This window comes from Melitaea cinxia, chromosome 18 (genome assembly GCF_905220565.1).
Source record: "Melitaea cinxia chromosome 18, ilMelCinx1.1, whole genome shotgun sequence".
NCBI lineage: Eukaryota > Metazoa > Arthropoda > Insecta > Lepidoptera > Nymphalidae > Melitaea > Melitaea cinxia.
Window position 1 is genome coordinate 7,987,934 of NC_059411.1, and position 23,973 is coordinate 8,011,906.

At 33.2% G+C, this 23,973-nt stretch overlaps 2 protein-coding genes across 2 annotated transcripts in view; one reads left to right on the top strand and one right to left on the bottom strand.

The window, feature by feature from the left end:
• Positions 1-859: 859 nt before the first annotated feature.
• LOC123662316 (synaptosomal-associated protein 25-like) overlaps positions 860-23,973 on the bottom strand; it is a 29,424-nt gene continuing 6,310 nt past the window's right edge. Inside the window, exons 2-9 of the mRNA XM_045597173.1 lie at positions 17,249-17,339; positions 14,127-14,168; positions 10,050-10,098; positions 9,107-9,224; positions 8,373-8,501; positions 6,718-6,862; positions 4,020-5,441; positions 860-2,835 (exon numbers count right to left, since the gene is read on the bottom strand). Of these exons, the coding sequence (XP_045453129.1) occupies positions 5,379-5,441; positions 6,718-6,862; positions 8,373-8,501; positions 9,107-9,224; positions 10,050-10,098; positions 14,127-14,168; positions 17,249-17,338 (636 nt within the window). The 5' untranslated portion in view covers position 17,339 and the 3' untranslated portion in view covers positions 860-2,835; positions 4,020-5,378. The remainder of the gene's footprint in view (positions 2,836-4,019; positions 5,442-6,717; positions 6,863-8,372; positions 8,502-9,106; positions 9,225-10,049; positions 10,099-14,126; positions 14,169-17,248; positions 17,340-23,973) is intronic.
• On the top strand, positions 18,532-20,251 carry LOC123662317. Its single transcript, XM_045597174.1, has 2 exons — positions 18,532-18,745; positions 19,862-20,251. Exons 1-2 carry the CDS (start codon positions 18,571-18,573, stop codon positions 20,095-20,097), a joined length of 411 nt encoding a protein of 136 aa, XP_045453130.1. The 5' UTR covers positions 18,532-18,570; the 3' UTR covers positions 20,098-20,251.

Here is a 23,973-nt window from a genome sequence, read left to right on the forward strand (position 1 = left end):
AATTATATTGGATAGTGTCATAACTATTATTTATATTGACAAGTGACTTTAATGTTGTCTTCTTTTTCTTTCGTTTTAGTTACTCATTTATTATATGTATAGATGTTAAGGTGTGTATGTATGAATACTATATTTTAGGAATATATTTTATTTATTTGTTATCCTTTCTTTTATACACTTTTCGTCCCTTCCCACACTTTCTTTATCAGTCCCCATCCAAAGGTTGCCTGAAAATCGCTGCATTAGCGAAGAGCGCCTGTTGCAACTAATGCAATTATGTTACTTACAAATGTAATTCTGTATTTTGTTGATTATGTATTGGTGTGCAATCAAAATTTACAAAAACAAGATCAATCAAAGATGACAGATTGTAGTTAAGAGAACAGTGTCGAGTATAACGCTATCTTTAGGACGTAATTATACTTAAATCTGTGTAGAACTTTATACTTTTTATTGTTCATATTATTAAAATATTTTCACAAAATCAAATGTATGTAATTTTTATTGTTAAACTGAACCAAATCAGCCTAAAACGTCCCACTACTGGGCACCTCCATTTCATATAAGAGAAGAATCGAAGCTAATTAGATCAGCTCCATTATGGTTATGCGGATAATTTCCATGAGGGTTGAACTTACCATGAGTAACGATCTCTATGTGTCAATGTGATCGCTAGGTGTCAAAACAGAATTGACAGCTTTACGTGTTCTTCGAGGAACACACACAGAAAACAAACAAAGACATATCCAGACCAGAGACAAATATTTGCCCAAATACAAAATATATGACCGCCTGTGTTTTAGCGAATTTTTATTTTTATCAGTATTTAAAAGGAAGTAATTCAGAAATAAAACAGCGATTTATAGGTATATTTAACAAATCAATAATTTAATTAGAAATTAACATTTTATGCTAACTATTCTATTCATACAGAAAATAGATATAATTTATCTATATACTGTATTAGACAATATTAGGCAGAATATAAATGAATATATTTGCGCAGGCGGTAAGTATACACATCTATTGAATAAATTGATCTTATAACACAATGCTAGACGTTAATAAAGATACGGTTAACATTTTTTATTACTGGAATATGTACTTAGATAAAACGTGCTATTCCGCACGCTACTTAAACTAATATGATCGAGAGAGTCATAGAGAAAAATTTGGAAAATTCTTAATGCTAACGCCCGTACAGAGAGCCACTATAATTTATTAGAAGTGTCAAAATTTTTACAAAATACTGAAAACTTTAACTCTTTCGAATAAAGTTGGAAATATTTTGAAACGTTCGCTTTGGTCAGTGGCCCCCTGTACATGAGTATAATAAGTCAAGCCATTCTTTTTAACATTCCTATAATCATTATTCCTAAGGCCGGTACATCTTTATAAGGCGATTAATCGTTCAGTTTAATTTACTGCCAATTTTTAACAGAAAAAATATCTATTCACCCCGTTATAAAAACTTTTTTCTTTATTTTATCTGCAGCTATCTGTAATCCTCGTACAGCTAAAGGATTAATATTTTTTAATTATATAGTTAATTTCACACGGGCTATACTTGACTGTTAAATAATGGCAGTTAATGAAAGAGCACGATCACCTTATTCATACTTACAACAATATACTTTAAGTAATAAATTTTTTAAATACTCAACTATTAAATAGACTATTGCATGTTACTGTAATCACATTACAACTGTTTAGTTACTGGTTGTACGAAATAGAACTTTCTAGTAGAAATTGTAATATTTATTGTAAAATTAGCCAATAACATAGACATAAAACCCATTCTACGGGACATGGGAACAGACTACAGAATGCTACATTATAACTCAGAATTAAAATGAAACTTACAAAAATATTATTAGGCACCATAATCTTAATCTAAAAATTATAAAAAAGCATCTACTTGGATAATTTTGAAACTAAGCTGATTACATTAATATTTAAAGTTAATTTTATTATAAATACAAATAAATTAGAAATTATTGTATTAAATTACAAAATAAAAATAAGTATATTTCATACATAAGACGTCAAAATTACATACAAAAACTAAAATATTTTAAACGTTAGAGAATCTCACTATCATTGTATATATTCAAATTATCTATATTTTTAAAAACTTCAAATGCTGTTTGAGAAAATATCATCGAATCTTGCCGAGGTTATCTATTTTTTATCTATCGAAAATATACTGACTATATTTGAGCTAAATTGGTACCTCTTTACAGTGTTATTGTTTCGAGCAAATAATTTATGTCATAAGCTACTCTTTCTTACAACAGTTTCTAAGTGAATTAAAACTTTTGTTAATATTAACACTTCCAGATGAAAGTCAAAGGAAAGGAACTTTGGCACATTGCGTAAAGTAAAAACATGTGCAAAATAATTTGTTTTGGTGCGGTCTACCAAAACGTATGACAAAAACGGTTATTCTTTCAAATTATCATACGCTTACAACCAAGGTACAAGTATTACAGATATTTCATTGCTTTAAATTATTTATTGCATTTTTTTTATATAACCGTATTTGCTATGTTAACACAAAAAAAAATGCGCAGAAAGATGTTGCCATAAAATTTTCTAGACCAAAAAATAAAGATTAATTCTTACATATCGCGAATTATATAATATCAATAATTTTATTATCGTTTGCGTACAGCCGGAATTCGTTGTTACATGGAAGGGGAAATCATGAATAGGGCAACACCATTTCTTCAAACTTTCAATAATTTGCTAGGACTTTCGACGAGTTCCTTAAGATTTGAGCAGCTTATTCGCTCGCTGGTTCGCTACAGCTATGCGTGTTTCATTGCTCTCACCCTAGAATATTATAAGAAATATATTATATATAAGTAGTATATACACAATATTGGTATTATATTGAAACAGTGTCATTAATTATTAAGAGAGTAGCAGCGTAAAAGAAAAAAATAATTTGTTGAATATACTTAACACATCTTAGTACGGTGCACAGTGTGCGCATGTTAAAATGTACAGTTTAGAGCAAATTCTGATTTCTGATGGACAAACTATACAATGGAGTATTAGTGTGTACAGTGAACGTACACATAGATCAGATACCAGCTGCTAAAGTTACATAACAGTATTATGTCCTGACTATATTTATTTTACGTATTTTGTAGGGATTAACAAATATTTTTTTTCTACAATTATTATAGATTTTGGAAAATCGATATTATTTATCGGTTATGAAATATTTAAAATTCCACTTTTTTTTCAGATATATTTTTATTTCATAAATTTCTCTTTTTAAGCTGCTTACTCATTTTATTTTAAGTGAAAAAATTTTAGAATAAAAATATACCATAAAAATGTGTAAAAATTGTAGTTGTGTTTATATTGTTATTAATTAAAATAATATAATATAATTTCACTGGCTGCAATTTTTTTAGTAAAAAATTATAAAAATGTGATATGTGTGATATATTAGAAGCTTTTGAATTACTTTAGTATTGGATTTTAATAGCATGTGTTCAAAAGTGTAATTAAAAACCCTAGAAATTTAATAATTAAATACATTTTAACTCTTTCTCATTGGTTTGAAAATTTCATCAATAAATTACTAATCTCACAATACCCAATTACTCATCAGAATCTTGTGCCTCATTAATATACAATCTGCGTGCAATATTAAATAGGTAGTAAATAAGATTTTTAATTCAAAAACGAATATTATATTGCCTGTTTTATTTATATATTTTTTGTCATGTGTTTGACTTAAAAAACTAAAATTGATAAAAAAAATCTAGGCTATTAATAAAAGTATTAAAATTTTAAGTGTTATTATTAATAGTGTACTTATAATTATAAAATATTATAAATAGTTACACCCTTAAACTTATCGCTTACTACAAGCGAAACTTACCCAAATAATTAAGCAATTATGATCTATGTTACACATTTAAAAGCGATTTTGCTTAATAAACAAGTTATATTCAGCGTAGCTTAAAAGTGCGTTTAAAAAAAGTTTTGAATATACTCACGTTACACGACGCAGACCTGTGTGTTTGTGTTTGTGTCTGTCTCGTGGTTTAGGTTATTGGAAAATTTAGATATGCATTATGTTATATGTTGTAAAAATTATTAGGTACTGAAAGATTACAAGTTTAATTTGATACCTAATAACCAATTTTGCCAGATATTTATTCTGCAATTGTAATGACTCTACTTGGTTTATTACTTAAAGTATTAATGTACTAGTCTTTATTTATTTATTAATTTAAATACAAAATAATACGAAATAAATAGATGTTGTAAAAATAAAAAGTTTACCATTGTTCAAATTATATACTTTCAATATTTTCCTACGGTTATTTGTTAATAATTGCTAGTTATACATAATTCTGAAGTCCGTCAGTTCATAGAAGCAGATATGGTTTTAAGATATGCACAAATAGGAACACCTATATTTTAAAAATGGAATGACAAAGTAATTAGAATTAACATATATTAATAGAAAAATATTTTCAAATAGAAACACGGCTTATTGCTGAATACTTTTATAAGCTTTGAACTACAAAAAAAATTACATAAATGCTCCTATGAAATGTTTCAAAGATCGTTTATTTAGATTCCAAAATTTTTTGAGACATGATCTAATACTAACTTCTTAATTTCGAACTATTATCACATATCAACTCATTCCTTAGCGATGATCTAACCATAAATTATTTCTTACAATTATAACTACAATGATTACATTTATAATTGATTCTTTATGTATTATTTAAGAATAATTTCAACACAGATAAGATTTTATTTAAATTTTATTATGATCTTTAACTGTCAACATAGCGTTTGCTTTCTATTTACTTTAACAATAGGTAAATGCATTTTAGTAAAATAATAAATCTCAATATTCAACTTCTACATTAAGGTTGTTTTATAAGGTATATTTGATGATTCTTTTAAGACATTGGTCTACACAAAATGAGCACCAAATATGGTTTATTTTATGTTGAGCGTTTTTTTTTTATTACATAGAGGAATAGCAAAAGAACAATATCGATAGATACATTAGCAATAATAAAGAGGTATTACACATATTTTTTTAAGTGTTAACACATGTTACTCAAACTATGTATGGCCGGTTGCGATGATGATTAAGTCAAACAAATTAAATGACTAGAAATTAATGAAAACGTTAACAAAACTGTAGAGTCTATGACGCCATATATTAAAAACATTCATAAGCAATTTTAGGAACGAATGAATAATTAAATGATAAGTTTGAAGGAATATTTTTCTAGAAAGGTTGTGTTTATTAACGATTTTAGTATGGTTTCGAGTAATACGCAACCGGCCGAACCACGAGACGTGTGTACAGTGTGTGCTGCCGTCGTTTACTTGAGGAGCTCGTGTGCGCGCTGGTTGGCGAGCGTTATCCTTGTTTCATTGGATTCACCCTATGGTACAAAACGTTCGTCTTGCTTTCATGTACGACCATAATCCGTTTACATTTGAAACCCTTACGCCTTCAATAATAAGCCAACGCGACAAAATTGTCAAAATTTCGAATGTCATTTTGACGTAAAAGCTTCCAATGTGTACGGACTATCAATCACTTTGAATGTTTCTTGTGTTACAGTTTTTGATATTAATACACTGGTAATGAGTCGAATGAGTGTTACTGATGGGACTAGTTCTGAAGTTATGTTAGTTACTGAATGGGATTCTATAATGATTGTGATCATGTGTCCTTGGTTCAGTGGCCATGTTTCAAAATAGGAAAGTATTACACAACACCCAATCAAATCTAACCACATTCACTACTTATGTATCGACGAGACATGCTAAGTGGTAATAGATCTAGGTGTATTTCAGATTCTAGGAAAGCGTTTTGAAATGTCGAAGGCCAATAAGCGATAGACATCTGTTACAGACACAGAATAATTTGAAGAATAAAAATTGAAATCCACGTCACAACTAAGGTGAATCATACACTAGAATGGTGAAAATGTTATGATGTACAAGAAACAGACGAATTTATTAAATTTAATAAATTCGCGTATTCAAAATATCAATAATATCGAAAGCATCAAAATAAAATATATTATTTTGAGAATATATTTTTTTATGTATTTATGTAATTAAAAAAATTACGTAACTTTGTCTTCGATATGCAGGAAGTTTCTACATTATCGTCAAAATTGAACTTTTTAAAAATGTATATTTAAATCATGGAGGTTTTAAAGTTTTATAAACAATATGAGTAAATTATATAATCTGTACAATAAAATAACTTTGGGAAGTTTTTATTTGCATATTTTAATAATATATTGTCCCCATTAACTACGTATTAAGTTGTTGAAATCCTTGCTACAAAAAAACCAAAGTTTTAGATAAACTTAAACTAGCAAGTAAATATTATTTTTCTTAAGTATCCTGCATTATTAAGACGAACTTACGCGTTTCATGAAAACAATATTTTACATCACTGAACAAGTTAACATAAAAAGCACTTCTCTTCATATCAAACCAGAACAAAATATGAAAACGACAAAAATTGAGGATATACTTATGAATTAGTACCAAATTGGTATTATAAGTATTTTACTTAGTACGTACAAAATATCTAGTCGCAAATGGACATAGAAGTCATTAATAAAACTTGTACCAGTGCCTTTTATGTAAGCTTCTTTTGTGTAAAACAGCGTCATATAAAAATAGTCGTGTAAATACCTTGCGGTTGATACGGTCGATCTGGCGGTTCTGGTTCTCGAGTTCGGAACCCATGTCGATGGCCATATTGCGCAGATTACCTATCATCGTGTTCACTTGTCCCATGTTCTCTTCCATTTCGTCTTCGCGGGCATCGTTTGTTATCCTTGAATGTTTGATAGGCAGGTTAAACGGGATACTTATGCATGCACGTACGCAAACATTACTATTAAATACTAGCATCCCGCCCCGGCTTCGCACGGGTATTTAACAAAAATTTCAAAATTTTTTTTTCCTAATTTTTTTTTTGTTTTGAAAATATAATATAGCTCTATGTCGTTCGCGGATAGGGTAGCTTGCCAACGGTGAAAGAATTTTTCAAATCGTTTCAGTAGTTTCGGAGCCTATTCAATGCAAACAAACAAACAATCAAATTTATCCTCCTTATAATATTAGTATAGATATTAGACGCATTGTTATATTAATAGCACTAACTGTAATCGGCTATGTATAAAGAAGAAGGTCAACCGATATTGAAAATTAATTAACATTCACTCGCGTCAAAGGTCAAAGGTGAGTTTGTAGTAGACCCGGTATTTCGATATTCACTGGTGTACAAATTGACCTTCGTATCTTTATACGTTTAAATCAAATAATACGTATTACGAAGGTCACATTGTATCGTAGTGTATATTTTTTTTTAATTTAGAAAAGGGGGAGGACTTTTTTGTAATAAGACTTATCCAAAGTTGACGATTAATTATAAACTGAATTTGACATATTTATAATATATATTTTATATTTTATTTATAATGAATTATTATAGACGCCGCGTTAGCGCAACGGTCACAGCCATAGATTGTACCTGTTGCGCTGGCGGTTGCGGGTTCGATCCCCGCACATGACAAACATCTGTATTGGCCATACAGCTTAACCTACGCTTGCTAATTGATTACGAAAAGTGTTGACTTTGTATTATTCAATGGGGTTATTTAAAAGTTTAAGAACTATATTATTATTGTCATGTTTTATGACGTATATTTGCTAATAGATCCGTATTTATTTACCTACTTAGAAATATTTCTGTATTTATTTTACATGACTGAATTTTGTTCTTTGGTCAAAAGTATTATCGACTGTATTGTATTGACGACGCGTTGGCGCACTGGTTCGTGGCTGTTGCGCTGGCGGTTGCGGGTTCGATCTCCGCACATGATAAACATTTAATTTTGTATTTGCCATACAGATGTTTGTCGTAGTCTGAGTGTTCGTGAAGTCCTTGTGGGTCTCACCACCGTGCCACGGAGATCACCTTAGGCCGTTGGTCCCGGTTATTATCATGTACACCTAATAGCGATCGTTACTCATAGTAGGGAATATATCCGCCAACCCACATTGGAGCAGCGTGGTGGATTAAGCTCTGATCCTTCCCCTACATGGGGAAAGAGGCCTATGCCCAGTAGTGGTATATTACAGGCTGAAGCATAAGGGTATAATATATTAAAATTGTACTCAGTCAGAAAAAAAAGCGTAAATAAAAAGCACAAAGTCACTGTAATAAAAGGTAAAGAACTCGGCTTGTCAAGTTGCATTTTGAACCAGCATTTTTGTACATAGTAGTAGACAGTTTAGTTTACCTACTCTATTTTAAAGGACATCTCTCAATCTAATCTTACCTCCCGATGTATCCGGCCTGCGGACCGATGCCGTTGCGTTCGTCCATCACTCGCTGTGGCTGGTTGTTGACGACCTTCCCGTCATCATTGCCCTTCCATGTACCGTCGTCCTCCTTGAACGATGCTCCTCTAAAATAATTTAATTTTTAATATATCATCCAGACTTGAGTTATTTTTTTAAAGGTTATTTGTTTTCGTAGATGAAGAAAAACATCTGGAGGAAAACTGCGAGATGGATTACAAGAACTCAACCAAAGGATGATCGTCAAGCGACTTTTTCTATTGTTTTATTATAAAAAACAACATCCACTTGCTATTTTTTATCGTTAGTTGTAATCGTCGATCACTCTGTAACTCTGACCTTACGGCTGCCCAATTTCAAAACATAGTAAGAGACAAATTTTTCGAAATCGATTTTTTAAGCATTTTTTGTTCCAATGGAATTGCGTGAAGATATATATATATATATATATATATATATATAGAAAAAAAAATGTTGTCCCTTACTCTGTTTTGAAATTGGGCAACCGCTTAGGTGTGTATGACCAAGCTTAAATAATATTAAATAATTATTAATAGCCGAGCTATTTTACTAATATATATTACGTCCCTTTATAATTTACAAGTGATTTCGATAGATAATCAGCTAAAATGTTCTTAATTGTAAACTTTTATTAATTACATTTGAATGTTGTGTGAGAAGTATTTCAGCCGTTCAAAAGATCAGTACGTACTTGTTACATGGAAGTACGCAAATTCCGCAACATTTCTCCATACCCGAGAGATTCTTCTCGGCTTCACGCATATCCGCGTTAATCTGGTCCATTCCCTCCTCGATCCTGTCCAATTGTTCTGTCCACACACACCATCATAAGATTTAAAACCGAACTTTAAATCTAAATATAAATGTGTGTAAAGCTCCTAACCAAACAATTGAATTCTTTAATCGCGGTTGTTTAATGTATTTTAATATTATATAATTTTTTTCTTGTAAATTCTTAACGCCCTCAGAAAAGTCGAAGCAAAATGTAAGACAAGTTTTTGTTACTGAAATGTATGATATAGCAATCGTCTATAGAACATGCATTTATATGTATATTGTAGGTATGCTATAACAGCAATTCTGTTTTGAAAGGAAAGCGTCTAAGTTTTATTTAATTTGTAAAGTTTTCGTGTCGCTGGCTGATATTGTCTTACACTTCGATACGAACAAAATTTGTAAACTACTTTTTAATTTACCTTGATTTATATGATGTATGTGCTGAGACTAAGTGATAATTATATAAAAAATTACTTTATGACTAACACTTAGAACAATAATAAATACTAAATACATGCATTCAACAACAAGATTGAAGTATACGTGCATGGCTAGATGCGTGACAGGAACTAAGTAAAACAATACGGATGATGAAGTTTAAGATCAACGTCTCCATTCACGTCGAGGCGAGTGTGAACGAAGATACAGTTATCGTTCTATTTAATTATATGGTGGTGACGTTCGTTTACCTTTATTTATTATCCATTATTATTTAACTGTTAGCACGTTTCAATCGAAATGTAAAATGTTAAAACTTATTGCCATTCAATGATTTTTCATAAACATTTTGAACTGGCATTTCAGACAGAAGCCTTACTAAGTTATGAGTGATGTAAAAAGTACTACTGGATGCTTACCGCCCTGTTCATCCAGCATGACCAGGGTTTTCATGCCCACCTCGTGACTCTACAACACAATAATGATGTCACTATAGCTCGCCAAACGAATGCGGCGCGAGGCGGTCGGACGGCGCCCGCGCTCGGCCGGCCGCCTCGGCGACTCAACTCAATACAACTCAAACTGACAACTAAAGAGAAAATAAAATAATACATGAAATGGTCACGGTGAGCCGCGTCGAGGCAGGCGGCCACTCCTCCGTAGTAGGTGAGTAATGAAATAAATTAGCAAATGAACGTTTCGATAAAGCCATTCCTAAATGATACGTGAACATAGCAAAGTATTGTACGAAACGAAGAAAAAATTAATAAAGTATGCGGCATGGAGGAGCGCGGAGGCGGTGCCGCCGGCCTCGTACTGACACTGATCGCATCGAGCTAACAGTTACAGACCTACGGCGCTAACATTAACAGTACGCTGCTAGCCATGGAGATGAAGGCATATACCATTTGCTCTATACGTCAACAGACACACTCGGTAGACGCGCATTCATTTCAGTACCGCAGTTTATAAGAGAAGAGGTAGATTCGGAAAGATAAATAAATATACCTATAAAAAGCGTTCCGATCGATAATATCAACGGAAGAAATAAACAGATTGCGCAGCTCATACAAATAAATCTTCAGCAAAAGATAGAGTAATAGTCTTCTGCGACAATTAGCAACGAACGGCCATCGGGCTTCTATTTACACTATGTTGTCAAAATCATCCCCATCGAAACATAGAACATACGCAACATCGATCTGAGATAAGGTCGTTATTCAAGAGAAACGTCAAAGAAAAACAAAGAGATTTAATTATTTAACTGCACATTCAACACAGACGTTCTCACGGCTCGACTACCCATGTGTTCAGTTTAACTCTTACCGCCCTGGTGACTCAACATATGAAGCGCTTGCCCCCCGGCGTCCTCGCTCTATACATAAAATACAAATCAAAATAATATATCGCAGGAGAGAGTATCGGGGTGTGGGTTGCGGGGCCGTGCACGCGGTGCCGTGGGCCGCACGGACGCGCGCGCGTGCGGGCGGAGGGCGTGCGGCGGTGCGGGCGAGGCGCGTGCGCGTGCGCGTGCGGGCGCGTGCGGGCGCGTGCGGCGTGCGGCGCGTGCGGCCGGGCGCGCTAACACACACTACTCGAACAACGGCATGCATGCAGTGAAGCTTGCAAGTAAAACCAGATTCAGTTTTATCTGTGCTCAGTTTCATATGAATCATGATTATTTTGTGTAATGTTAAAGAGTCGTGCGTTGAGGAGAAGCGTTTCGAATTTACTTCGCTCGGTCGTTTTAACCGTTTCATGTGATTTAGGTAAGTTGTTTATAAGGAGTCGAGTACGTACATCTGAAATGCAAAATGTATAAAGTTCCGTACCGTCGAATATATACGTTGGTAATGTCAATTTGTTCGGACTAGCCGGCGTCGTCGACACTAGCATTAGCTGATAAGTAGTGCAATTTGGTGTATATTAGCTACATAACGCATACAATGATACAAAGATGTGGGTATTCCGTGATAATTTCGGTGTGTGTTATAAAATGTCGATGAGCTAAGTTTAAGGATGCCCGCACCTTTGCATTGGAACATTAGAGATAATTTAAAAATGCTCTAGAGGCGATACCCCCTTGAAATCTTCATCATCGACGAGCCCGCATTTGGGCGGGCTGAAAACCCTACGATGCTCCAATAAGGCTAGCGAAAAGTAAAATAGATAAAATTGAAAATTATTTAGTGTTGTAATTGCAGTTCACTCACCTCCCTGGTCATCTAGAGCGACCAGAGTACGAATGCCGGCCTCCTTGCTCTACACCAGCCGCAGAAACAAAAAGTCAAGAGAGCATGTTAGTTGTGAGGGGTACAGTGGAGTGAGTGGAGAATGGTTCGGAGCGCTCGAAGCGACTCCACCAGGGTGTCGCTAGGGAGAGCGACACGCGAACGCGTGGGGTGTCCGTTGAAAGTATATACCACTGTCTGGAGGATATCTTTAACACTTTAAGTCGAATGTCAATCTCCTCATTCACTTATGTTCGATTTACCATTTGTAAAGATATCCTTCGACAAATTTGAAGTGTCGCTTTGTTAATATTGACAATCTGTACTGTGTTAATTTTGAATTGTTGTACAGACCTACGGATTATATAAATGAAAGTAATTTGAATTGTTGCGATGTTGATGCGTTAACGTATAGACAACAAAATAAAAATATATGTTGTTAATTGTAAGTTGAACTAAAAGAGAACAGGATAAAATAAAATATTAATTTATATTTTGATAGGTGTTCTGTATTTGTTGTGAGAGTTTGCAAGGTGTAGCTCGATATATTTGTTGGAGTTTAGTAGTAGGTACGGCGTGCGATAACGCCCATATTTGCAGTATTGTGAATGTTGGAGAAGGCACGAAAATCATACAACATAATAGTAACACAGTCAACAACAGAGAACAGCCACTACACAGAGACCTACGTAAAGAACTTAAAAGTAAAACAAAGAGAGATAGAGATAGAGAGAGAGAGAGAGAGACAGAGAACATAAATTTAGAAAAGAGTAATCCCTAATATAAATTAGTAGGTATCCAGGATGTTTTATCATGGAGTATTTGAAATTTTATCTGTTTTTGGAATATATCCATAGTAATGGCTCGATAGTGTTCATAGATAAGTAATGATACAGAGGAAGTAAGAAAGTAGAACGTGCTTTGGAAGTAGTGATATTGGCCACAGAGGCGAATAGACATTTTTAATAAATGCGTCCAATTTAAAAGGAATGTCGTTTTGAAAGCAAGCCCAAGCACAAACGAACACACTATGTCGAGAGGAAAGCGTTTTTGGTTAATTAACATTCTAGGGTAACGCCGAGAAGTATTGTCATCTATTAGGGGGATGTTGGAATCAGTCTAGACAAAATGGGCTTTCATGCTATGATTTAACGTTAAAAACAGGCTACTTGGACTGAATCGTTGGATGCTGACAGTTAATTTATTTGTGTTTGTGTGTGATACATACCTATTAAACATTTAATAAGATTTTTAATTTATTAAATGGTACGATTAACTGTCAACGCCAAATTGTGGGCTCAGGGTATTTTTATTCACTCACAAAAACTTTACAATACTACAAACAACACAAAGGGCTATAGAGATCGCTAACAATATCGGATACAAGTAGGCACGGATCATGCAACACCCATAATATGGTTATCGTAAATAAAATATGTTTCGGCATAAGGTTGTAAAATAAATTAAAATAAAAATTAAAACAAATAAAAATAATAATCGGACAACTACAATAGATATACATACACACCGAATAATATATAATAGCGACATCGATAACACAACAGCCAGGGATAGCAAAGGCTGCGCCCTAAAGGGTCATGGGGCCATCGGAGAATGAACTGAGCTCGGGACACTTCGCTATACCCCTCACTCCCTCGCATCGAGAACACCTCTCTCACAGATGTTTACAAATAATCACAACAGAATAACTGAACATAAATATTCAAAAACTATGGGGTGGGGAGGTTCGGGTTAACATAAAGTCACTTAAATTAAACACGTCTAAGTTACGACTCCGCATGTCACATCTAGTTTATCTAATTGCCAATGGATAAAGAAACTCTCTCCAGTGATTTGTTCGCTTGTAAATTCATAAACACAAATTTAAAGAAAACACATTTTATTATAAAATTAAAGGACATCTGAAATGTACAAATAAAATAATTTTGTGATATAATTTAATCAGGGTTCCGTAGTTTTAAAATACATTTTTGCTAGTACACCAATTTTTTATTTTAATGAGCACTAAAATAACCCTTATATTATTGGCATTTCTTTGGAACTATATTTAAACTCGCAAGGTATTCTCGACAATATTGTAAATGTCATCATATCTCTTTAAAAATCGCCATAACATAACATTTTATTCTAAATTAAAATACTGTAGTACATTATTACTTAACTTTCTAATAAACATTATGTTACAGCATTATTATATAATAGTACTATAAATATTATATACGTAAAGATTGCTTCGAAACTCACCTCCTCGCATAGCTGCATCATACGCCGGGTGGACTCCAGAGACTGAAATGAAAAATCGTAAATTCAGTTTTTTTTAATTTGTTGGACCTGTTTCAAAGGTGATAAAATTTATTACCTTAAGCAACAGAAGATAAAACAAGCTTATATAGCCCATTTCATCTCAACTAACAAAATACAATTGTTGTAATTGCAGGTGGTGAATAGAAACACCTAATAGAAAAATTCGTGTTTGATGGTTAAAAAGAAAAATATAATATATAAACTATCTGTTGGATACCGTTATATATCAGATAGCTATACCAATAATCGGTGAAACTAGTCCTGATGATAAAAATGTTATTTTAAGTATTTTATAACTTTTCATACTATACATATCAGTGTACCTATTTCCATGAAACTTAAAACCGTGCCGAAATACGGGAAACTCAAAACGACTAACGACAAATGTTGAACAATCTCTCAGTTTTTTAATACTATTTGTTTTTCTGACATTCCAGAAAATCCTCTTTATAAAATTCTAGCAGACCCGGAAGACGTTGTCCTGCTCGGAATAAAGCTAACAAATTTGATTGCTCTCATACCGACAGCAGCGCCACCTACCGGGTTCAATTGTGTTTTTAAGCCATCCATGAACCTATATTTACGTACAAAATTTTAACCAAACTAGTCCAGTCGTTTAGAAGGAGCTCATTCGTTCAAATTTCTATTCGTTTTTGATTTCACGTATAATATTTTAGTACCTGTGTGACTGAACTTAGCTAGCTATTTTTAGTAAATCGTGTTTTTTGGAAATCATATTTAAATACGAATTACATATTGACAAAATATGAATAATACTTTCCGATTTTACCGACACATTAAAAAATATGAACTGGTTATTTAAATAAAAAATCATGAGTACAATTAGAAGGTTTCTTGCCCCCGAAATCCCCTGCATACTAAATTTCATGAAAATCGTTTGAGCCGTTTTCGAGATTTAGATTATATATATATTTACAAGAACTGCTCGTTTTATAGTATTAGATACATTATATGTATTCCAAAAACTAGTATGAAATTTAAAAGTAAGGGTAAGTAGTTTAAAAAAATGAAGATCAAGTTTATTAGGATTTAGGGTAACCATCAATTCAGCTGTAAGATTAAGATACCATAGTAATAGAAGTCACCTATCTAAAAAAATATATATGTACAATCTATACATATCTACTTGTTTTCTTTTTAACTATCTTCAAAGAAAGGAGAAGATTCTCAATTCGACTGTATTTTTGGGTGTGTTACCTCATAAATTTTAGTGGACCTTGACTTAGATGATTATTTTTTGAATCAAAAGCTGGTGCTTGTCATGTCACGACCGCTTTAAAATTTAATCGAGATCTGGCAAGTTTTTTTTGAGTTATCTCTAAAAACGCGCACTTACTTGACAATTTTATGGTATACCTACGTTGGATTAATAGTAGATCTAATTGAAGTGGGTTTTTTTTTGTTTGCGAGCAAACACAATTATTTTTATTTATATAACAGGTTCATTGCTTGTAATATGCATAACTCTCTTTTGATTTTCAGCACATATATTATATTATTTAATAAAAATTCGAAGAAATCACCAAGCACAAGCACCCAGCCGGCCTAGCATGCGTACAACGAGATATCTCTTGACGAGAGAGAGAGATAATGTCTACATCGAGTATTTTCTCGATTACCCTAACATGCGCACTACGAGAGACAAAATTCTCTTCCGAAGACTTCGCCTTGTCGAGTAGAGAAACATTATCAACCATAATCACAACTGAATATCATTCTTATTTCTTATGTCGTAAAGTTGAATTTACAAGGTTATTGACCAATCGTGCCAAACCGGGATGAGCCAACGTTTGTATAATTTCAAACGAGTGACACATGTTTTATTTAACAATGTTCTCGGCCTTTTGGCTAAGATAAAAAGTGTATATCTAATTTAAAAAATCTAATATGGAAAATAAAACGGCGTAAGTAAATGAATTTAATTATATATGTAAAACAATATGCTCGTGTTGTGCTTTATATCTTGTCGCACATTAGATAATTGTAATTCTATCACGCAGTTTTTTTTTTTTTTTTTTCTTTTTTAATTTTTAAAATTTTTTGAATTTTTGAATTTTTTTTTTTTTTGATTATTGATTTTACTTTTATTCTATTTAATTTTATTTTTACTTATTGATTTTTTAAATATAATTTTGTTTTGTTTTTTATTCTGAATGTTGTCTTGTCTTGTTGTACTAACCCAATATGGACTTATACTTTGGTCTGAAATAAAGTATTATTATTATTATTATTATTATTTAGAATAAGAAGCAACAGGGCGCAAATACGTTTTTTGTGTCATTATATGGCACACTTCACTCGACTTTTCGCATTTCCCGCTCTTCGTATACCGAAATTATATAATTATAATAGGGAAACGCCATGGTATACAAAAAATATGCACCCGGTTCTATTTATTTTTTATTTATCGTCTTTCTCGTCGATAATATTGAAAACGAGAAGTTTCTCTTCCTAAAACGACAAAATTCGACAAAATTACGATGTCATGTTAGCTTCCGTAGAGATAAATATCACAGATCACTAAAATTTAATGATTATCTCTTCTATTGACGTAACGAGAAGAGTATCGCGTGCACGCATGTTAGCTACTGTAGACATAGAGAGATAATACGAGAAAAGGGGTAGACAAAATTTTGTCGTGGCGCGCATGCTAGGCCTGCTGATCACGACAAACATCTGTATGGCCTACACAAACATTTGTAGGGATCGAGCCCGCAATTAAAATCGCCAAGTTGCTTTACGATTAGTCAAAATAAGGTCAAGGTAAGGTAAAAGACCATTGCGGTAGGGCACAGGGGCACAGCAGGAAATATCCTGCTCAAATCTGGAGCAGCCCGACTGAGGAAGTACCTCAGCCTTACAGTGGCGAGTAAGGTAACCAGAGCTCCTGGGGGGAATTGGGGGTAATGTTAGCAATACGCTTGCAATGCTTATGGTGTTGCGAGCATCTATAAGCTACGGTAATCGCTTACCATCAGGTGAGCCGTACACTTGTTTTTCGACCTATTTGTATAAAAAAAGCATAAATGTGTAACACTGACCTCATCGGTCACCTGGCCCGCGCGTAATTGCAGCTGCTCGAGTTCGCTGCGCGGCGCGCCATTCTCTGCCGGAGGTGGTGCGGAAGGCATCCTGAAAAAAACGAATTTAATAATTAGTAGACAAATAATACTGACCTAAATAAATGATTCCTCTAAAACTTGAGCTTTTTAAGTTTTTCTCAATATTTGTAAATCTATAATAAAATCTATAATAAAAAATGTAAATCTAATATACATAAATTATGCGTCATGTTGTTTATCCACAATGGACTCCTAAGCTACTTAACCGATTTTAATAATATTTGCACACCGTGTACAGTTTGATCTAACTTGAATATTTCATTTAAAAAATATATGGCGATAGGAAGTTCGCCAGGCCAGCTAGTAATCTATATAAATAAAATGAATAGATATATATATATATATACTGCTAAGCGCAAATCTCAAAAATGGAATGACCGATAAAATGTTCTAATATTTTGTACAATGTTCTTACGGAATACAAAATTAAGGAAATTCCTCAGAAAATTAGAAAATTCCAAATAAATTGATAATAATTAATACATACTACATTTCTATGTTCAAAGACTATTCAATTTCAGTTAAATTTATTTTAAAAACTGGCTGCGCAAACAGACTTCGTTCTGTCAAAAGTTAATAGTAAAAATTTTTTTTTTTTTTTTGTTATTTTATTTTCTTTATTTTTTTAGTAATAAAACCTTAAGTTATGCGCTTAGCAACATTAATTTTCATTTAAATAGATATAAAAATAAAATTAGTGAGAACATTTTATATAATAGAGAGGCGCATAATAAAATTATAGATGAAACTTTATGAAAATTTATAAATATTACAAGAGATGTAACGAAACGTAAAACTTTGCGGGTACTTAGGGCAATTATAAGTAATTTAACTTCACAATTTAATCATTAGTAAAATGCTATTAAACTAATCAATCAATCAATAAGTAAATATGCATTTACTTTTAATGTAGATTTATAAAACTGGAATTGGCATAATTGATCAACTGCACCAGTATACTTGCTTAAAATATTACGTACATCACTTGCGCAATTGATTTGGCAGTTTGGCTGTACGACTTGCGCTACCGACGTGACTGGTAGTTCTGCCCGTCTACAGCGCAATTTCCCGCGACCGGAACTGTATCTCTTTCGTACTTACATTCGGTGATCGGTCGCCAGTCGCGCTACCGCTCGGTCACCGACAGTTCGTTCTTTACTGCGCATGACATATAGGAAAATATACCGAGTTTAACGTAATCTGTTGTTGTCAATTTGTCATATTATTGTTTTCTTTTGAATATGATGAAAAATTTTCATACAGAACTATTCATTAATGAAATTCAAAAGAGACGATCAATTTGGGATACGACGTCCGCGGAACACGTTATTAAAGAATTGAAAAAAAGGGACTGGGATGAAATTATTAGCATATTTGGAGGAAATAACATGTCTCAGGCTGATAGACATGTTCTGGGTAAGTAACTAACACACAAAATAACTTCACAAAACATAAATACCAGCTAACAGTAAATAATACATCATCATCATCATCATCATAGGCCTCTACGTCTATTCCAGACGATTTAAGCGGTGTCTGAAGAGCATTTCTTCTGATGGCTGTACAAGCCGATACGGGAGCGGCAGATTCTACCACACACCGAACAGGGAAAAGATGTGCTAGTGTCACTGATGTCGCTGTTCTGGTGTTTTTTGTTTCTCCTGTCCGATAAGAGTCCAAACCAGGCTTCATCGTGATGTTGTTGACCATCCTTCACGCTCTTACGCCATTGGTCTCTGTTCTCGGCTAACTTTTCCCAGCTGTTGTGATTTATGTTAAAAGCGACCATATCGCGCTTGGCGCAGTCTTTAAAACGGAGCAAAGGCCTCCCAACATCCCTCCTTGCGTTCGCAACTGCGCCAAGCATGATCTGCCGCGGAAGTCGAGAGGGGTCCATCCGGTGTACATGCCCCAACCAACGCAGCCGACGCTGTTTTAGCATGGCAGTTAGACTGGGCATCCGCGCAATTTGTAGAACCCTCTCGTTGGTCGCTCTGTCTTTCCAACTTATACCCAGGATGTTCCGTAGGCAGCGCATATAAAAAGTGTTAATCTGACGTTCTTGCTTCGCATAGGACGTCCACGCCTCCGCTCCGTACAAGAGCGTGCTCAAAACACAGGCCTGAAATACTATCATCTTGGTCCTGTTGGTAAGATGTTTGTTGTTCCACACTCTTGTACTGAGCCGCCCGAACGTAGTCGCCGCTTTTCCGATGCGAAATAATACATACATATAAAGAAAATACATATAATTATGTTTTTATTTTTATAAAGAGTAGGTACTAAGTGAAATTGCAGGTATACTCTATATTGTAGGTATTTTCTATAAGGCTAGTTATAAATCTAAAAATTTAGACGAATTACTTTATTTTTGCAATTTCTGGATAAGTTATTTTAATTTTAAACATATACAATATAATATTATACTCATCGTCATTTTTTTTTAGTAGATTATAACAAAGGAATAAGAATATTTGTAACGAAAAAATACTCATTACTTAACTCAAAAACCAAATATTTCAAATATTTCAGGGTTTGCGTTAAAAAAGAGATGGAAAAATATAAGAACATGCTTCGCAAGAGAACTTAAGAGACAGAAAAATTATGGTTCGGGTGCTGGACGAAAGAGTGAATATACGCATTACAAACATTTACTCTTCCTCACAGATGTAATAAATATTGTAGATAAAGATATGGACGAAGATCAAGAATATATTATATGTGTTATGATAGCAATGACGTCGATCTACAGCACGATGACACAATAATAGAAAATAAGTACGGATGTCAAACTATAGACGATTCATATAGCGATGAAGAAGATGAAGACCGCATGTTTCTATTATCTCTATATAAAACAATGAAAAGAATTCCGGAAAACAAAAAAATGGCAGTGAAAATAAAAATGTTATCAATATTAAACAAGGTTATACTTGAAAATCAGAAGAATGTATTGTTTAAATAGCTTATATAGTAGAAGCCCGAGTAGAAATTTTTTCGTGTTCCTTAGAAGAACCGGACCAGGCATGCCTGATCTGGACCGGATAAGGTATGTAACGCAGAAGATTTGCCAGGACCTGATCAGGATGAGATGAGATTTCCTGATCAGGTCCAGATCAGGAAATCTTATCTCATCCCGATCAGCCGGTTCGGTCCGGTTCTTTTAAAAAACACGAATGTATATTCTTGAAAAAATTGTTTAATAAAATAAAGTGAATTGATATTATACGAATGTTACTTAACACAATTATTATGATATTTATTTCCGTTTATTTTTTCCATTGGTTTATTAATTTATGTTTTTACTTTAAATATTAATTATTTTAATTTATTTATATAATTTTAATTAATTATTATTATTATTAATTTTATTTTATTTTTTAACTTCTAATAATTAACTACTAATTAACTACTTCCTACTACTTACGACTGCTCCACTGTGTAGAAAATATGGACTCCCTGCTAGATTGTTCTGATAACTGTATATAGGTATACTAAGTGCGCTTAAAAACATTGATAGCGCGATTCAGGCTCAGTTCGCGAATTTTTTTCAGGCTATCCTGATCTGTACCGGAACGGGTCCTGATCAATGCCTTACCATACTTGATTATATTTTACATGAGACTATCCTGATCTGGACCGGACCGGGTCCTGATCCAGTATGCCTTACCATAATTGATTATATTTTACAACAGGCTATCCTTGTCTGGAACAGACCTGATCCTTATAGAGCTTACCGAATCTGGTATGCCTCATTCTATCCTGATCCGGTCCAGATACATGATCTGGTTGAGCCTGACCTTTTTTCTAGTCTGGAGTGTGGTGGATTAAGCTCTAATCCTTCCCGTATATGAAGAAAGAGGCCTATGCCCAACAGTGGGATGTTACAAGCTGAATATATTAAATAGCTTATAAAGATCTTATTTATTGATGCTAGTCGAAATTAGATATGAAATTAGGAAAAAAAAATACAAAAAAAAAAACTTAAATAAAAATTTAACGTTATACGTATATTACGTATAATTTAAAAATAATACATCTTTTTTCTTTTCTACCAGCTGTAGTTAATGTTATAATTTACTTGTGTTAACTAGTTACCTGACACAAACTATTGTAGTCACTAAATTTTTAATTATCTTATTTATAGGTTCAGATTTTAGTTATGTAACCTCACAGATGTATTCTATGGAGCCGTACAAATGAAGAAACTATTATTTAATGGAAGCTCTAAAATTTACGTGCTTATAAAAAAACTATAATGGAATTATAAATTTATTTGGTGGTTTGTACATAGCCACCTTTGACTACACAACACTGGCTCTGGCAAGATGATTTGCCATATTTCAAAAATATATGATCCTAATTTAGTATTATAGCTTAAGTTATGACGTAAATATTGGCATAGCCTATACAAAATTGTGTTAAGGTTCATCGGAACAATTTTTTGTATTTGATAAATTATGATTAATATTCGCATTCAAACACAATAATTATAAAAAATATTATTTTAGTTACAATAACAAAAGCACAATTTAAATAATTGTTCATGACACTACCAAGACCATTCATGCTATTTTGTTACATTATAAATAAACAATTGTTCAAAAAATTATTTGAATGTAGAATTTAAAAGACATTGTTACAATCACTGATATCGAATGTATGTATATTTTTTTATGAAATAGTAAAACAGTAAAGTTTAAATGCTGCTGTGTGATTACAACAGTAAAGAATATAGCCACCCCCTCTCTTCCCATGGAAATTAAAAAGCCGACCGATGGCGGGATAACCATCAAACTGCTGGCTTCGAAATACACAGGCCGAAGACGGGCAGCAGCGTCTTCGGTGCGACAAAGCCAGCCCTGCAGTCACTAACCCGCCTGCCTGCCCAGCGTGGTGACTATGGGCAAACCACACGACTTCGCACCATTTTTGGCGCAAACTTGTGGAGGCCTATGTCCAGCAGTGGACTGCGATAGCTGATGTGTGTGTTTGTGTGTATGTGAAGTTTAAATCAATAGCAAGTTGTAATGAACTTAATAAAACATTTGATTAGACAAAAATATGTTATTATCAGAATAAATAACTTTAAAATTAATCTTCATAACTATAAAATCAATATAAATAAAAACGAATCGGCGATATGTATGTACGCGCAATCTTTCCAACAACTGTGTCAAAGTGGATAATTTTTTTTAGAGTTTACATCATAAGAAAGGATATAAGGCGCGCGGTGTGAAAAAAAGTAACGCTGAGAGTGATGGTGTAAAGTTATGTTGAGATATTGACGCCTTACAGTCCTATTAGCTGTAAGAAGATATAGGTGTACCAATATAGCAGCATTTATCGTATTCATATAATACGAATATCAATCAATTTATTGTTTACTAGCCGTACTCGCGACTTCGTTTGCGTGGAAGATTATATCTGAATACTCATTATTTATTATTATTTATTTAACACTACAAGTATTACACAGAAAATAACAATTTTACAGTTATAACAAATCACAGGTTTACATTTTTACTGTACCGGTTATAGTTATAGTAACCTAATATCTTAAGGGAAATAAAGTCAGCTGACCATATCATGGTGGGTTTATACATGAGCTGGCTGCTTAAAAATGAAAAAAAAAACTTCTATTTTCAATGATTTCCTCTCAAGTAAAATTTCCCTCGTGATAGTTTCTATTCTACTATTAATGAAAATTAATGTCAGCTGGCGGTATCTCGGTGGAAAGTACGTCACCTGGTACCCTTTAAACTTTTTGTTTACATCTTTCAAAGATTTTCAAAAGCTTTATTTTTCCTTCGAGATATTAGGTAAACTATAATCCAACAAATTTTGAAGTGGGAGGAAATGACTAAAACAACTTTTTTTTTCTCCATGCGTGGGAGGCTGCCACTGCCAGTCCTACCCACGGAGTCGCAGCTGACGGTCGCGAATATTCTTAATATAAATCCCTAATGCATTTTACGAAGTTTCGAATGGGATGAAATAATTGACGAAATTTGTACCTGCCTCCCGGACATAATCGTTATTAAGTGAACACCAGTCGCATGTCGGAGCTGACTCGTATATTTTTTTTTTTTTTTTTTTGTATTTGTCGGTCGGACGGTCAGGACAAGGTTTTAAACAAAAAATTTAATTTTTTTTTATTTAATTTGCTAATATGATAGAAATCTTAAGAAAATCTTATAATATAAATATTCTTATAAAATTATTATGTAAATTATTATGTATACTGTAGTTAATAATTGTGTTTGCTCGCAAACGAAAAAAAAACCGACTTCAATTACATCGACGAGTAAATACAACGTAGATCGACGAAAAAATAGTCAAGTAACTACGCGTTATCAAAGATTACTCAAAAAGCAGTTATCAGGTCTCGATAAAATATATATGTGACCACATGATAAACATCAGCTTGCGATTAAATTAAAAATTATCAAAATCGGTACACCCAGTAAAAAGTTATCGCGGATTTTCGAGAGTTTCCCTCGATTTCTCTGGGATCCCATCATCAGATCCTGGTTTCCTTATCATGGTACCAAACTAGGGATATCCCCTTTCCAACAAAAAATTATCAAAATCGGTACATCCAGTAGAAAGTTATGCGGTATAATACAACGTAGGTCGACGAA

Excerpts from the sequence above, each read along its gene's own strand:
- LOC123662317 (XM_045597174.1), top strand. The coding sequence starts at position 18,571 with ATGATGAAAAATTTTCATACAGAACTATTCATTAATGAAATTCAAAAG. Across the intron at positions 18,746-19,861 it reads GGCTGATAGACATGTTCTGG|GGTTTGCGTTAAAAAAGAGA; the intron begins GTAAGTAACTAA and ends CAAATATTTCAG.